This window comes from Eurosta solidaginis, chromosome X (genome assembly GCF_040869045.1).
Source record: "Eurosta solidaginis isolate ZX-2024a chromosome X, ASM4086904v1, whole genome shotgun sequence".
Classification (NCBI taxonomy): Eukaryota; Metazoa; Arthropoda; class Insecta; order Diptera; family Tephritidae; genus Eurosta; species Eurosta solidaginis.
Window position 1 is genome coordinate 144,414,627 of NC_090324.1, and position 18,086 is coordinate 144,432,712.

An 18,086-nucleotide genomic window follows, 5' to 3' on the forward strand; every position below is an offset into this window, starting at 1 on the left:
TACCACAGCACCATTAAGGTGCTGGCCCGACCATCTCGGGAACGATTTATGTGGCCACAATTAACCTTCAGGCCATCCCCTCCCTCCCCAACCCCAAGTTCCATAAGGAGCTTAGGGTCGCCAGAGCCTCGTCTGTTAGTGAAACAGGATTCGCCGCGGATAGGTGAGGTTGACAATTGGGTTTGGAGAAGCTATATGTTGCGCTGGCAACCTGCAGGGTTGCGCTACACAGCCCCTTGAATCTGGTATTTTAGTCGCCTCTTACGACAGGCATACCTACCGCGGGTATATTCTGACCCCCCCTAACCCGCTGGGGTCTGGAATCCGCATCATTCCCATCTATTTGGAAATAATCGTTTATTAAACCTTTGCATAAAAAAGGTAGTGGGCGGCCACCGTGGTGTGATGGTAGCGTGCTCCGCCTATCACACCGTATGCCCTGGGTTCAACTCCCGGGCAAAGCAACATCAAAATTTTAGAAATAAGATTTTTCAATTAGAAGAAAATTTTTCTAAGCGGGGTCGCCCCTCGGCAGTGTTTGGCAAGCACTCCGGGTGTATTTCTGCCATGAAAAGCTCTCAGTGAAAACTCATCTGCTTTGCAGATGCCGTTCGGAGTCGGCATAAAACATGTAGGTCCCGTCCGACCAATTTGTAGAGAAAATCAAGAGGAGCACGACGCAAATTGGAAGAGAAGCTCGGCCTTAGATCTCTTCGGAGGTTATCGCGCCTTACATTTATTTTATTTTATAAAAAAGGTAGTAGGTCTAATATTGAGAACTACAGAGGCATAGCTAAGCTCTCAGCTATCCCTAAAAATTTTGAGCAGATAATTACATACCAGCTTCAATACATGTGTAGCTCTTTAATATCACCTTGTCAACATGGTTTTGTGAATCGGAGATCAACAACTACCAACTTGCTTGAATTTACGTCTTTTGTTATGAATGGTTTTTTAGATTGCAAACAAACAGTTGTAATTTACACCGACTTTAGTAAAGCATTAGACTCTGTTAATCACGAGCTCTTAGTTCACAAACTTGATCTTCTGGGTTTTCCAGCGCCTTTATTAAGTTTGATTTCAAGTTATCTTGAAAATAGGACTCATTCAACAACAATCTTTCAAAGTCGTTTGATGTAACTTCTGGCGTGCCCCAGGGTAGCCATTTGGGTCCATTACTCTTTACCCTGTTCATTAACGACTTACCAAAGGTTATCTTGCATTTTCGAGCTTTTATGTACGCAGATGATGTAAAACTTTGTTACACATATCTGCCTTCAAACTTGTTCTGTTTTAATCAGCATTTAATTAAACATTGTCTCGGGGTATCCGGGTCCACGTTTTGGCCTATATCTCGAGACCCTAGTCACCAATAGGTATGAAAACTACCCTGTACTAAGGCACTCATCAACAGCTTTCATTTGATATCCATATTGTATAAACACATCCTAGGGGTGCCCGGGTCCACGTTTTGGCCTATATCTCGAGCCCTAGTCACCAATAGGTATGAAAACTACCCTGTACTAAGGCACTCGTCAACAGCTGCCCGGGTCCACGTTTTGTCCTTTATCTCGAGACCCTAATCACCCAGGGGACAAAAAAAAAACCAGTATTAAAGTACTCATGAACAGCTTCCATTTGATACCTATATTGTACAAACACTTCCTGGAGTTACCCGGGTCCATGTTTTGGGCTATATTTCGAGATCCTAGTCACTCGGTATCAAAGCACTCATTATACAAACCTTCCTCGTGGAAAAATACATATATATACCAATTTTCATAATAATCGGTCCAGTAGTTTTTGAGTTTATCGATGACATACATACAAACTTTCATTTTTATATATATAGATATGTTTTTATGTTTAATTGTATGTTCAATTCTACTTAGGATTTTTTAAAAATTAATGAGCTTTTATTGGGGAAAACTGAAAAGAAGGAAACATTTACTGGCATACTGCGATGGTACCATTTCGAAAACCGCCACGTCATCATCGTCAGGCAATTTCGTAATGTTTATTTATTTCAACAGGTTTCACCGGGAATCGAACCGTGGTCAAACTGCTGAAATCACAATTGCCTAACCATTGGCCTATTGTGTTGTATTTGCTTTCTTGGCTTATTTCAGTTTTATTCCATTTTCACGCTCTCGCACAATTTGAGACATTCTGTCTCTACATTAATTTGTACTAGTTTTGCTTTTTGTTATTGGTATTGTACCACTCCTCTTCATTGCAGAATATTGTTTGTGTACTATATTTAAATTCGTGCTCAGTTTTATACAGTTATATGTTTGTATGTTTAATGGTGTGTTCAATCTTACTTAAGATTTTTTAAGAATTAATGAGCTTAACACCGATAAATTATAATTGTTATTCAATTATTATTTTTGGTTTTATTGGGAAAAACTGAAAAGAAGGAAACATTTACTGGCATATTGCTGTGGTACCATTTCGAAAACCGCACGTCATCATCGTCAGGCAATTTCGTAATGTTTATTTATTTCAACAGGTTTCACCGGGAATCGAACCGCGTTCAAACTGCTGAAATTACAATCGCCTAACAATTGGCCTATTGTTTTGTATTTGCTTTCTTAGCTTATTTCAGTTTTATCCCATTTTCACACTCTCGCACAATTTGAGACATTCTGTCTCTACATTAATTTGAACTAGCCGTGCATTTTGTTATTGGTATTGTACCACTCCTCTTCATTGCAGAATATTGTTTGTGTACTATATTTAAACTCGTACTCAGTTTTATATAGTTATATGTTTGTATGTTTAATTGTGTGTTCAATTCTACTTAAGATTTTTTAAGAATTAATGAGCTTAACATCGATAAATGATAATTGTTATTCAATTATTATTTTTGGTTTTATTGGGAAAAACTGAAAAGAAGGAAACATTTACTGGCATATTGCGATGGTACCATTTCGAAAACCGCCACGTGATCATCGTCAGGCAATTTCGTAATGTTTGTTTATTTCAACAGGTTTCACCGGGAATCGAACCGCGGTCAAACTGCTGAAATCACAATCGCCTAATCATTGTGCTATTGTGTTGTATTTGCTTTCTTGGCTTATTTCAGTTTTATCCCATTTTCAAGCTCTCGCACAATTTGAGACATTCTGTCTCTACATTAGTTCGTATTAGGCGTGCTTTTTGTTATTGGTATTGTACCACTCCTCTTCACTGCAGAAGATTGTTGAGTACTATATTTAAACTCGTACTCAGTTTTATATAGTTATATGTTTGTATGTTTAATTGTGTGTTCAGTTCTACTTAAGATTTTTTAAGAAGTAATGAGCTTAGATAACACCGATAAATGATAATTGTTATTCAATTATTATTTTTGGTTTTATTGGGAAAAACTGAAAAGAAGGAAACATTTACTGGTTCGAAATCGAACCGCGGTCAAACTGCTGAAATCACAATCGCCTAACCATTGGGCTGTTGTATTTTATTTGCTTTCTTGGCTTATTTCAGTTTTATCGAACCGCGGTCAAACTGCTGAAAATACAATCGCCTAATCATTCCCGGTGAAACCTGTTGAAATAAATAAACATTACGAAACTGCCTGGCGGTTTTCGAAATGGTGCCATCGCAATATGCCAGTAAATGTTTCCTTCTTTTCAGTTTTTCCCAATAAAACCAAAAATAATAATTGAATAACAATTATCATTTATCGGTGTTAAGCTCATTAGTTCTTAAAAAATCTTAAGTAAAATTGAACACCTCATTAAACATGCATAACTATATAAAACTGAGCACGAGTTTAAATATAGTACACAAACAATCTTCTGCAGTGAATAGGAGTGGTACAATACCAATAACAAAAAGCACGCCTGGTACAAATTAATGTAGAGACAGAATGTCTCAAATTGTGCGAGAGCGTGTAAATGGGATAAAACTGAAATAAGCCAAGAAAGCAAATACAACACAATAGCCCAATGGCCCCGGTGAAACCTGTTGCAATAAATAAACATTACGAAATAGCCTGACGATGATGACGTGGCGGTTTTCGAAATGGTACGATCGCAATATGCCAGTAAATGTTTCCTTCTTTTCAGTTTTTCCCAATAAAACCAAAAATAATAATTGAATAACAATTATCATTAATGGTGTTAAGCTCATCAATTCTTAAAAAATCTTAAGTAAAATTGAACACACCATTAAAGATAAAAACATATAAATATTATTAATCATAAATCAAAAACCGTTAAACCTATTAAAATAGAATTCGACAGAGTAATAAAGGAGTGCTTAGAGAAAAATTAGAGGAGTCGGTTAAGAACCACGCCTACTTTTATATAAAAGATTTTCAAAATGGTCGTGGATGAATAAAATAAGCTATATCTTTGCAAAAAAGAGCTTTATATCATTGGTGTTACATTTCCTAAGTAGAATTATAACACGAAAAAGCCAAAAAATTTAAATTTTTGAAAATGGGCGTAGCACCGAAGAAAAATTAACGGATCGTAATAAGACTGGGTGCACATATTTTCCTTATAGCAAGAAATATTTCTAGTAAAATAGGATCGGTTAAAGACCACGCCCGCTTTTATATATAAAGGATGTTTAGAAGGGTCGTAAACTAGAATAATAAGCTATATCATAGCGAAAAATAGTTTTGTATCAATGATGTTTCAATGATGTACCAAGTTGTATTGTAAGAGGAAATTGGGAAACATTTTGTTTAATGGGCGGTGCCATGCCCCTATTCCGATCAAGCATTACACAACATTTTTAGAGCTTAAAAAAAATAAATCCCTTATAATAACATTCGAAAAAGTATGTTATCTGCAATGAACTGTACAATAGAACCTCACGCTGAGATACACCCGAACTTAGACACCCTTACTTGTTTAAAAAATATATTTGGAAGGGCTACCTTAGGCTTAATCTGGCCCAACTATAAAAAACATTAAACCGAACAAAAAGCGAACGATGCGCTATTTTACAAAATATTTAATGCTCATTTAATACGGGTCACTTAAATTTATTATAAACGTATTTTAAGAAATTCGCGGCTTAAGCTAGCTTAAGTTCAACTTAATTTTTAGGTTACTTGAATTTATTACACTTTTCTTTCAAAAAATATCGCGGGATCTGCTTGTTTAAGTTTAAGCTAAATTACTCAATATGTAATACTTTTTAATTTCGGGTAAATAAAATTTATAACACTTTTTCTTTTTTTTTTAATATCGCGATCTGGGCTAACTTGCTTTTAGTTTAATTTTTGATAGTCATTAAATTTGTTACACTTGTTTTGTACAAAATATCGCGGGTTGTTTAAGCTGGTGCAACCACAAACAAATTTAAACTGAATCAAAAAACGAAAAGGTACAAAATTATTACACTTGTCTTATAAAAAATATCGCGGGTAGGGTAATTTAAGCTTGCCGAACACAAAAGAATTTAAGCGGATTCAAAAAACAAATACGTATTGAATCACACAATATTTATTGCTAACTTAATACTGGTTAGTAAAATTTATTACACTTTTTTTTAAAAGTATTGTTTTATTGCGACAACGAGGCGTAACATTCATTACTAATATTGTTTTATTTATTATTATAGCAAGCCGACCCAGTGATAACCTAAGCAGCAAATTTGTGCACCAGCCGGAAAAAGTTGTTGGGGAAAGTGCACAAGCTTTTAAGCCGACCAACGTCTCCGGAACAAAAGAAGTACCAAACTCTCTTACTAGTCAACAAACAGAAGACGGTAAGAGCGTTAAACCCGACGCGCTAATTTTAGCGGAGGTAAATGAAATATCAAAACTGCAAAATCAACAGGCACAAGAGAAGGATTGTCTCTCACATGAAACTATAGCGGCAATAAGCAACACGAATTCAATTGAGGATAAACTAATCTCGGAATTATCGATGCATTTGGGAAGTAATAATATGCCTGTAATTGCCTCAAAAGTGCATAATGTGCCCCATTCCAAAATTGTAACCTCGGAGCTGAAAGAATATTTAAATAAATCGACCGGCAAAGTAGATGGGAACCAAAATGTGAGTACTTCGGATTCTTCGACAAGGATTAATAGCGTCACAAAAGGGGATACGACTTTCCTAACATATGCTGATGAGACTTCGAGTAATCAATATTTGGTATGCGAGGAATCAAAAGGTGACAAAGAAAGACGGAATATAAGCATAGATCTTCCGATATCGTTAAATGGAATTGGATATCAGCAGGTCGAACCATGTAAAGGGCAATACATGAAACATAATATAGATGCTGTAAATGAGTATGATGAAACTGTTTCTGAAAACCAGGAACACATGCAATGTTCTAGTGAGATAAATGCTCAATCGCAACAAACATCTAAAACTAGTTCAAGTTCAGTTTGTACTATTATTAGTTCTACAACCGATTCAAGGGTCACCCCGCCAGCAGAGAAGGAATCTAAAGAGACTGTAGATTTAATTGGTTATTCTGAAACCGAAAATGGGACCAGCCATATTCATAATAAAACGGGTATTACTGATATAGTACCAATGAAAAATGTATTTATTCCTCCTAGAAAAGGAAGTAGCGTGTCAGAACTCCAACAATATCTGATTAGTTACAATGAAGGCCAGTGGTCGCCGGAAAACGTGACAGGAAAAAAACAATACGACAGGGAACAACTTCTGTTATTAAGAGATTCGAAAGCATCACGCCGGCAACCCGATGTAAATATTGTGTCAATATTACCAACACCAAATTTGTTGCCATCATTTGTCCGTAATTCTAAGCGTATTCAGTCAATGGTGAGCCCGTTAAATAATAAACGCAGTGCCATTATATGTGCTTCGGCTGGGGACAGCTATGGAAATAAACAGGCTTCAATGTCGAGTGTACATGGACGTGGCAGTACGAGAGGTAAATATATGTATACCACATATTTGCAAACTAATATTTTCACACTACATAGCATTTTCAGGTCAAACGAAACTTTTCGTAAGTCTAATAAAACTTGTTTCATTTCAAATAAAACATTTTTCATTTCAAATTTATCTTTTTTTTTATCGGCAGTTAATAATCTTCCAGAGCTTTACTAAAGTAATTGCCTTTATGTACCTCCGTAAAGTAAAGTAAAGTAATTATATGTGCACAGCTTCAACTTTTATTTAAATTAGATTAATATATGATAACATCGACTTTGTTTAGTAGCGCAGTTACTAAACTAAACAGTAAATAAAAATAGTTGGTTGAAATGCTCTCCTAGTATTAAAATAAAATAACTTAATAAATTATTCATGGAAAGTAATTATATGGCCAAAATTTTTCACTGCCCGCTACAATCGTACATTGTTTGTGCTCATATATCTTAAACTATTTAACTAAGCGTGATTCGCAATAATTCCAAATAACGTTCTATTTTTCAATGAATTTCCTATTTATCGCTCATGAAAGTTAAGCCGGATTTGTTGCACTGCCACGCTACATAATTTGGAAGTGTGTTAAGACGTTACTTCACTTTTTCGGAAAAACTTGCGAATTATTACAACTGTATTATTCCCTCTCCTGTATATCACAGACAAGATACGAAGGCAAAGCCAGGGACCTCCCGTTTCCTTCAAATCTTATTTCAATATATTGTAGTGAATTTAGGGAAGTTCTTGATTACTCTGCAGCTTATGTTATGATTCGAATCGCTGAATAAATAACCTAAATATTCATTTATAGCACTACTTTGGTAGTAGTACTTTACAATTAAATTACTCCCTTACTTCGCTTCCTATATTTAAAATCATGTTGTTGTTTTTGTTGTTGTTGTAGCGGTAAAGACACTACCCGAAGGCCTTGGGGAGTGTTATCGATGTTGATGGTCCTTTACCGTATGCAGATCCGGTACGTTCCGGTACCAAGCCCGACCATCTCGGTAACGATTTGTTATGACCACATGTGACTTTCTAGGCCATCCCGCCCTGCCACCCCCTAGATCCATGAGGAGCTCGGGGTCACCAGAGCCTCGGCTGTTAAAGAAACAGGATACGCCACGGATAGGTGCGGTTGAAAATTAGGTTTGGAGAAGCTACATATTGCGCTGGAAACCTGAAAGGGTTGCGCTACACAACCACTTGAATCTATTTGTTATTTTAGTCGCCTCTTACCACAGGCATATCTACTGCGGGTATATGCCAACCCCCTAACCCGTTAGGGGTATTTATATTCTACTGAATTCTAATTGATTCTTTATTTAAAATCATATTCGTATTCTAATGAATTTTTTGTTTAAAATCATACTTATTGATTATTCCTCAGCTTGTGCTGCTATTATACATTTATTCATTCATTCTTTATTGATCATTTTTATTGTATTATCAGAAGTTACAGTTACAAATAATGGTATGGATACAGTATAATTATAACATAAACCTTCGTCACAGGAAAAGATAAGACATTTTATATGTTAAGCGTAACATAGTGGGAAATGCCATCTCTTAAAATTAATAATACAGTAAGATGACTAATAAATAACTTATTAAAACATGTGAAAATGAAAGAATAACGAAATAAAAATATGACTAAAATTTAAGATGGAGTACTAATTATAAAAATTGTTCCTCTTGGAGCTAAAATAACTAAAACTACAATATACCTAAGTATATACAAAGTAACATATATGTAATAATCCTATATTGCTACAAAACGCTAGGTACATTCTCAAACATCAGAGTGCCGATATATTGCTGTTTAAAAGTTTTTGTTTTTGTATTCAATAATCGAATGTACCTAAATTTAAATTTTTTCTTGTCACACTTGTGCTGCTACAATCACAAACATTTTATAGGCTATCTTGTTTTGATTTCGAATTCAAAACACATTGTGAGCATTTTCTATTAGCAATATATGAGTTTTACATATATGCAAAGTAATAAGCAAAGTGTTTGTATATGTTGGCTATTCGCCCGTTGCAAAGATTCAATTTCATTGTTCAACAGGTTTAAGAGAAAGAATTTTACATTTTTCATAAAATTATAAAAATTTCTTAGTGCGCGAATATCAGCAAGTAGTGAAGATAATGTTGTGTAAAATTTTCTGGGATGTGTGGTTCTTGAGGGAGCTTCAATATAAACATAAACGGTATCGTGGGAGTTTATCCTAAGACTATAGGTATCCGATCTCATGCTGTGCATATAACACCACCTTATGAAAAATATTTTTAAAACTTTAAAGTAATACAAGTATCTCACTGGCAGAATTGTTGGCCTCCTGAGGAGCTCTCTTAAGGGGTGCCGCCGTTTAACATTACACATTACATTACAAAAACTGAAAAACCAGAACTCCGTTCTCTTGGCAAATATTAGAAGCTTTCTAGGACGTATGCCACTTTCTGCTTCTAGATCTGGCAGCTAAATTACTCCTAATAGCTTTTATCTTTGCCTGACAAGCGCAGGGTACGAGCACAAAACGTCTACAGTCCTCTATTTTTAATGATTAAAGCAACTTTGGTAGTCTAAGGTTGTAAGACCTACGCATAATCTTCGACACTTTACAGCCTCGCGCTTGGACCTACCTTTCCCGCTTGGTCGATCATGTGCTCCTCTCGACTTCTCTTAATTTCGCAAAATATAGTTGGGACGTCTACGGAGCAAGCTTCAATATACATATAAATGATACAAAAACAAAAAAAATACTAAACTACATATTGTGACGAATATTAGCAACACTAAGGGATACTATCATCTCTAAGCCGATACTAAGCAGTCACTTGTATGTACATAAACAAATCAATCATTATGTCTACACATATGTACATACAAGCCGCGGAGAGATACGCACAAACACATGCATATATCTGATATACTCACAAAAGTATGCAATCATCAGTACTCACATATACACACGCATATGGCTGTGCGAGAGACTATAAACTACAAATTCACATGCATATATGTATCTGGTAACTAAGTAGTAAATTCTAGAAGAAGAAACGCCTAGAAGTATGCGAACGAGAGAGCAGAGAGTATAAAAGGAGCGAAAGCTGAGTAAGCAGCGATCAGTTTGATTTAAGCACGCTATCAGTTGCGAAGTATAAGTGTTATTGTGAAGTATTTTCAAAGTAGTCTAATAAAGACCATTTTGCATTATTGAATAATGGAGTTATTTATTCACCAATTTAGCAATACGAACGTTGGTTGAAGGTGTAAAATAAGCGGAGTTTCCCTATATTCGTTACAATTGGTGTCAGAAGAGAATTGTTGAATAAATTCCTAAGATTGCGAATACAATTTGGACATGGCAAAGTTATGTAAATTAAGGATCCAGCAACCGAAAAAGGAGTTGGAGAACCTTGGATTGAATACAACCGGCAATAAGATCGAACTTCAAGCACGGCTACGAGACGCTATGGAGTCGGAAGGAATTAATGTGGACGATGATGTCTTTCATCCTGATGGGGAAGACACAACAACAAAAATTTAAGAGAAAAATGAAACATCGCAAACATCACAAACAGTTACGAGCACAAACTTGAACACGATTTTGGCTGCAATATCTGCTCAAACATCGACAGTGTCATCTCAACTGGCAGAACAGAAGACATATATGGCATCACAATTGGAAACACAGGAGGCACCCATTCAGAAATGTCGTCGCAAATAACATCCAAGATGGAATCACAGGATACACGCATAACATCGAAGATTGAAGCACAAGAAACGCGTATTTCAGAAATGTTGACACAGATTACATCTAAGATGGAAGCACAAGAGGAGCGCTTATCATTGCAGGTGGCACAAATGTCCTCGCAGTTAGAAGCACAGGAAGGTAACATCAAAGCTGGAAGCACAGGATGCAAAAATAATGCAGTTTGAGAATAAAATCGAGTCTGAGGTAGATGCTTTAAAAGGCCGTATACAGGAGCTGCAACTAAATCGCCCAGTTGTTTCAGCAAGCAATACGAAGGTAAAAACTCCATCTTTTGACGGCTCTGTTCCTTTCCAGGTATTTAAGATTCAGTTTGAGGAGACCGCAGCAGTGAACAACTGGAGTGCTGAAGATAAAGTTGCTGCACTATTCGTAGCATTGAAAGGATCTGCTGCTGAAATCCTACAGAATATTCCCGAGGGAGAGCGGAACAACTACGAAGCATTGATGGGTGCTCTAGAAAGGCGATACGGAATCGAGCATAGGAGACAAATATACCAAATGGAGTTACTGAACCGCATCCAGAGGCCTGGTGAAACATTGCAAGAGTTTGTGTCGGATGAAAGGCTGGCACATTTAGCGAATGCGGACGCACCCTTGGAATATACCGAAAGGGTAAAAATCCAGAGCTTTATTAATGGAATACGGGATATCGAGCGGCATACGCAAACCCAAAACCTGCATTCACAGAAACGGTAACACATGCTCTGATTCAGGAAACAGCATCGCTTCTGTGTAATCCAGCGTTCAAAGCACGCCGTGTGGAGTTAGATAGGCCACACTGGGTTAACACAATATTGGAGGCGCTGAAAGGATCGCAGAAGCGGAGTGAATGAGTTATCCAATGCTTCAAATGCGGGAAGCCCGGTCACATTGCACGTCATTGATATCTTGATCCTAGTGGTTTCAACAGCATGGGTGGTATTAATAACAAAGCTGGAAGGGATAAGCAAGAGCGAGTCAGATGTAGAGATCGAGAGCTAGCTCCAGCTATTGAATGTCCTGTGATATCTGTGTCGCAAATTGGAAGGAAATCAAGCAGTCTTACCGTCAGAGGGAATGGGGATGGCAAAGAACGTGTACTGACTGTAGATACGGTCGCATCTCATTCCTTAATCCGATCTGACTTGGTCAACAGAAGAGTAAAACCGTTACCTGGAGCAAGATTTCGTACGGTCACTGACGAGTATAACCAAGTCCAAGGAGAAGTGGTATGTGAGGTCTTAATTGGAAAGGTCACGATTCTACATAAATTCGTTGTGGCAGAGATTGTTGATGAAGTCATATTGGGAGTGGATTTCTTAGTTGACCCTGCCATCAGGACCGATATGCAGAGAAGGATTATGCGCTATAGGAAGCAGCATGTACCACTCAACTTCAGTTTGGAGAAAGGGTTCAGCAGTAAGCGAGTACTGGTGGAGGCGGTTCGACAAAGACCACAAAAGTCAAAGGTAGCAGATCGGGCAAAAGTTGATGGAACGAATGGGTCAAACAAAGTAAAATCAAAAATACTTTCGAGAGGAACAATGGCATTGGCAAATCCTAATGGACGCACTAAAACAAAGGAGAGGATTTCCCAGAAAGAATGCAAGGGTGGTTTCAATCCAGCGCGCACTACGGTTGTGAAACATCAAGACGATACTGATGATGCAAGGTCAATCCGTCAAGATCAAGCTCTACGAAGTGGTTCATTGGTCAAGCTACAGAGTGTGAGGGAACAAATCAGGGTAATGAGTAGTAACATAAAGCACAGGTTTGACAAGAACAATAATGCGGAAGGTTTCCTGGAGAGAGATTTGGTACTGCTATATAACCCTCATCGACGGAAAGATGTTCCATCCAAAGTTTGGTGCAGTTGGGAAGGCCCGTACAAAGTTGTGAAGAAGATCAGTGATACCATCTACCGCATACAAACCATTGGGAAACCACGAAATAGAAGGGTTGCTCATTTGGAGATGCTAGCAGCGGTTAGATCGAGATATTTGTCTGATCGGGACTATCAGACTTAGGTGGAGGGCAGTGTGACGAATATTAGCAACACTAAGGGATACTATCATCTCGAAGCCGATACTAAGCAGTCATTTGTATGTACATAAACAAATCAATCATTATGTCTACACATATGTACGTACAAGCAGCGGAGAGATACGCACAAACACATGCATATATCTGAGATACTCATAAAAGTATGCAATCATCAGTACTCACATATACACACGCATATGGCTATGCGAGAGACTATAAACTACAAATTCACAGGCATATATGTGTCTGGTAACTAAGTAGTAAATTCTAGAAGAAGAAACGCCTAGAAGTATGCGAACCAGACAGCAGAGAGTTTAAAAGGAGCGAAAGCTGAGTAAGCAGTGATCAGTTTGATTTAAGCACGCTATCAGTTGCGAAGTATACGTGTTATTGTGAAGTATTTTCAAAGTAGTCTAATAAAGACCATTTTGCATTCTTGAATATTGGAGTTATATATTCAACAATTTAGCGATACGAACGTTGGTAGAAGGTGTAAAATAAGCGGATTTTCCCTAAATTCGTTACAATATATATATTTTTTATAACTTTTTTTTATTCTTCCTTTAATTGAAAAATTTCTTTTTAGTTTGGAATAGAAGAAATAAACTTTCAGACACCTGCCACATCTGCGCAGATAGATCCATTTCGAAGATTGCTAATTATTCTCTTCTATACTCTCTTAACCCGATGCCCTAACCATTAGGCGAAACAGGGGTGGTTTGTTTGTCTGATAAGTTTCTTTTTCTATTCCACGTTACCAACTATATTTTTAACAGCTTGCTCCATCTGTTCCAAAGACACTGATAATGTTGAATTTTTGCTTACTGCCAATTAATTTTTGACAGTTCCATGTGGTCTAGGGTTTATTAACAATTATTTTTGTATTTATCGGCCTATTGATTTAATTATTCTTGGTTCAAGATCAACGCCTATAACAATAATTTATGTGATAATTATTGTTTTTTTTAGTTTTTCTATAATTGAAAACGTACTTTTAATTTAAAGTAGGAGAAAGGTATTTTCAGATACCTTCCATAGCTTGGCAGATAGATCCATTTGGAAGCTTGCGAAGTCTTCATCGTCAGTACGCTTAAGGTCATCATTTAGATATACAGAGAAACGTCAGGAACATTTAATGACATGAGAGCTTAGGGTAGTTTACTTAACATGTGCAAATATCAAGTTGCGTAAAAGGCTACTTATACAATAACTGCTGTCATAAAATCTATGTTCTTACAAAATTTCATGAATATGGGTTGATTTTTGATCGACTTTTGGCATTAAACTTTTTATGCAGAAATAACTAAAAAGGAGCGGACCAGGATGATTTTAAATTTTTTTAAACTCCTCTACGTGTAAGTTGTGTAGCTACGAACCATGAATATATTGCAAATTTGGTTAAGATTAAACTTTTAAGCAACTTTTTTTTCTAAGCGGGGTCGCCCCTCGGCAGTGTTTGGCAAGCGCTCCGGGTGTATTTCTGCCATGAAAAGCACTCAGTGAAAACTCATCTGCCTTGCAGATGCCGTTCGGAGTCGGCATAAAATCATGTAGGTCCCGTCCGGCCAATTTGTAGGGAAAATCAAGAGGAGCACGACGCAAATTGGAAGAGAAGCTCGGCCTTATTTCTCTTCGGAGGTTATCGCGCCTTATATTTATTTTATTTAACTTTTTTTTCAAAAGTAGTTGGGGTTCTCTACCGAATTCGCTCAGATAATACCAGGGACCATACTTCCACCATTGGCAAACCAAATCAGAGCCTTTGGATTTATGCATTGGAAAACTTAAAGTTTTTTTTACTAAATATGTGCGGTGCCATACACATTTTACAAAATTGTACTTAATTGCTATCGTGCTTAATAAACTAAATCTCTTCCCAAGTTTCACCCACCACCTTATTTATTAAACGTGTTGAACATTGGCGCTGGGTTTAATCTGATTGCGACCATTTTCAATGCCAATACATTGTCGACAATGCTGTAAAAGCTCCATTTTACAAAATTTCACTGTAGAATGAAAAAGCTCAATTGGATGAAAACGACGCTCAAAATATTACGTTTTTTGTTTTTAATGGACGTTGCTTCCCTCAAGTGGCCCAATGAAACCATATATTAAAGTGTAAAGGTTTGTCTTTAAAATTGTTTAGTGATTCTGGACAGTAAACACATACTTTTCGTTTTGAGTGAAAGGTGGAGTTAGAAGCATTACCGCATTGACGATAACTTGCGGTCAGATTAGCTCGTGCAGCTGTTTTGGTGGAAATATCTAAATTTTTTCCCAAGTTATAGTGTTACTTTATCAGTACTTGGTAAAAAGCATCGAGAATAAAATATTCTAGTATTTTTTGTAAAAGTATAGATACTGCTCACTACTCGTACCGTTCTATCACTAGTCCTGATTTTTAATGGCGTAATTATGTATTCTTCTTTGCTTTGCAGTGAGCATCGTATCTTTCAACTCCTGGGTCAATTTGTATCCGTGGATTTTATCTATGTGACAACGTAAATTCAATGTATTGCCGGAAGTCCTTTGAGTTTATTTACATATTGGTAGCACTGCAAGCAACTTTGTTTAAAAAATTGTGGTAATAACAAGAACGGTCCAATTGGTCCATTAGAAATTAATGTTCATCATAATATGAAATATAACGGCGGTGCAATAATACAGTATCAACATAACTTTATTGTGAATCACCCAGCAATACTGCACATTCGATGTAAAATGACAGTATATTTATGTAGTATAATATTCATTAGAAGCGTTATCATGACAGTTTGTGGGAGGGACGCAACAAATTAAATGGGTTTACACTGAAAAGTAACTCAGTGCAATATAATATATTTGATCCCGACATCGGCCACAGGGACAGTGTCTTAGAACGTCACGGCTTATCTGTCCGGTCAGGCGATGGAAACCTAGATATCGAAAATCTACATCCCTCCTTCCACTTGTTGCCCCAGTGGATACCGCCCTAGTATCAGAGCCCTACTCACTGGCGATAATCGCATTATCTTAGGCGATTTCAATGCCCATCACGATCTATGGCATTCATACTTGAGGGCGGACAGCAGGGGTGAGATGTTGGCGGTTCAAATAGAAGAAACGACGTTCTGCACAATAAACGGAGACGCCCCACAGTGGCTGCCCGTTTGTAGCCCCATCTCATGGGGGATAAACGCTGTCGATGAAAGATCCCCCTGCTAGCCGTTAAAAGGAGTATGTCAGAGTGGCCTAGCCAGGTTATCGACTTATCACATTAGCTAACCACTAAACAGATGCTACCCAGAGGATACTTGGCCGCAAGGGACCGGAAGTAGTGAGCTGCTTGAACCACAAAGCGCTTCCCAAGGCAGTTGGTTCTATGTACCGGAGCGACTCGGGATTTTTCCCGACCAAGGATTGTCATTTCAGTGTAACCCCATGTAATTTGTTGCGTCCCTCCCATAAATTGTCATCCTCCCAGCATCTCCTTGCAGCACTGCTCCATATTCTCTTGCTCCGGGAAGGTATCGAATCCAATCCGGGTCCGTCTCCTGACCCCGGTCCTGAGAAATGGGTTTGCTGCATCTGCCGGAAAAGAATCTTTTTAGGACGGTCATACTCTGTTCAGTGTGTCTCGTGTAAGGGATGGTTGCATCGGACAGGTTGTTCTGGGCTTGATCCCAAAACCCGACGTCCACGTAACTTTTATAAATCTTTTGTGGCTCCTTGCTGTTCACGCCCAAGGGCGTCCCGTGGTCTACGCCTAAGCCCCCCCCACTACCTGCCAGCAGCCCCGCTGCTCAGCAAGCCACAACAAGTACCCGCTGCTGCTCGCGCCCCACGGCGCCAACAACTCAAACAGCTGCTACCACTCATAACTACTATCTTCGTAGTAGAGTTGGTAGCAATGCTGAACATCAGCCCCTGGTCCCGTCTCCTCATCCCCTCTTTTCCGGCAGCAATCGTTTAGGTCAGGGAAACAGACTCGTAGTCCCTACGTTTGCCAGCACAGAATATATATGTTTGCGACATCCGCCCAATGCAGCTCCTGCCTTGGGTGGTGCCACTTTCCTAGATGTTCTGGTCTCCGCGACGGCAACCCCCCGACGGGTTTCATCGCGCCATGTTGCCAGGTCGCAAACCCAAATATTCCGGGTACCCCAATGCTTGCCCAAGGACGCCCAGTCCCAGGACCACAACAGCAATTGTGTCCTAGCCTTCCTCAACCCTGGCGCAGTCACCCGTCACTTACCCCCAGAGTGGCGACGTCTCCCCTCATGTACTTCAGAATTCTGCAGTTAAACTGTAATGGACTAACTGGGAAGATTACGGAGATAGTCGATTTCATGAAGCGGCACAACATCCGCATTGCTTGGATTCAAGAGACTAAGCTCACAGCAAGATCTGTATTGCAGACCTGCTCTGGGTATAATGTCCACAGAAAAGATCGCGAGAGCGGAAATGGAGGCGGACTCGAGTTATCATACACCACTCTGTGCAATATTATATATTTGATCCTGGCATCGACCGCAGGGACAATGTCTTAGAATGTCAAGGCCTATCTGTCCGGTCAGGCGATGCAAACCTAGAAATCATCAACATCTACATCCCTCCTGCCACCTGTTGCCCCATTGGATACCGCCCTAATATCATCGCCTTACTCACTAGCAACAATCGCATTATCTTAGGCGATTTCAATGCCCATCACAATCTATGGCATTCAAATTTGCGGGCGGACAGTAGGGGTGAGATGTTGGCCGATCAAATAGAAGAAACGAAGTTCTGCACAATAAACGGAGACGCCCCCACACGTATGGTAGGAAGCTGTCACAGTTCGCCAGATATCTCAATCGTGAGCGCAGAACTCGTAAAATGCGTCAACTGGCAGCCGATGGTAACATTGGCATCCGACCACCTGCCTATACTTATTTCGCTCGAGCGTACTGCCGACTTCATCGTCACAGAAAACGCACTTTCATAAACTTCAAAAAAGGAAAGTGGGACGAATATAAATCTTTTACAGACAACCTCTTTGCTGCCCTCCCTATCCCGACTGATGCCCCCTAAGGGGAGCGTGCCTTCCGCAAGGTCATTGAATCCGCCTCGGCACGTTTCATTCCCGCCGGGAGAATTCCCGAAATTCTGCCCACTTCCCGGCGGAGGCCGCAAACTTAGCGAGAGAACGTGACCTTATAAGACAGCTTGATCCAGGCGACCCCCAAATAAGGGATATAAACCAACGCATCAGATTGCTTGTGGATGAACACAAGCGGGCGAAATGGGAGGAGCACCTAAGAGGTTGTAACATCTCTACCGGTGTGGGCAAACTTTGGTCCACCGTAAAGTCCCTTTCGAATCTGTGTAAGCACAAAGACAAAGTTTCCATCGCCTTTGGCGATAAAGTGCTGTCGGATGCGAAAAAATGCGCG

The 18,086-nt window shown here is 38.8% G+C and overlaps 1 protein-coding gene across 8 annotated transcripts in view; it reads left to right on the forward strand.

Moving 5' to 3' along the window:
- The window catches only part of LOC137235448 (eukaryotic translation initiation factor 4 gamma 3-like), a 925,455-nt gene that overhangs the window by 810,561 nt on the left and 96,808 nt on the right, over window positions 1–18,086 (forward strand). For all 8 annotated transcript variants that reach the window (XM_067758449.1, XM_067758446.1, XM_067758450.1 and 5 more), the window contains one exon: window positions 5,581–6,876. In XM_067758449.1, coding sequence (XP_067614550.1) covers window positions 5,581–6,876 — 1,296 coding nt within the window. The remainder of the gene's footprint in view (window positions 1–5,580; window positions 6,877–18,086) is intronic.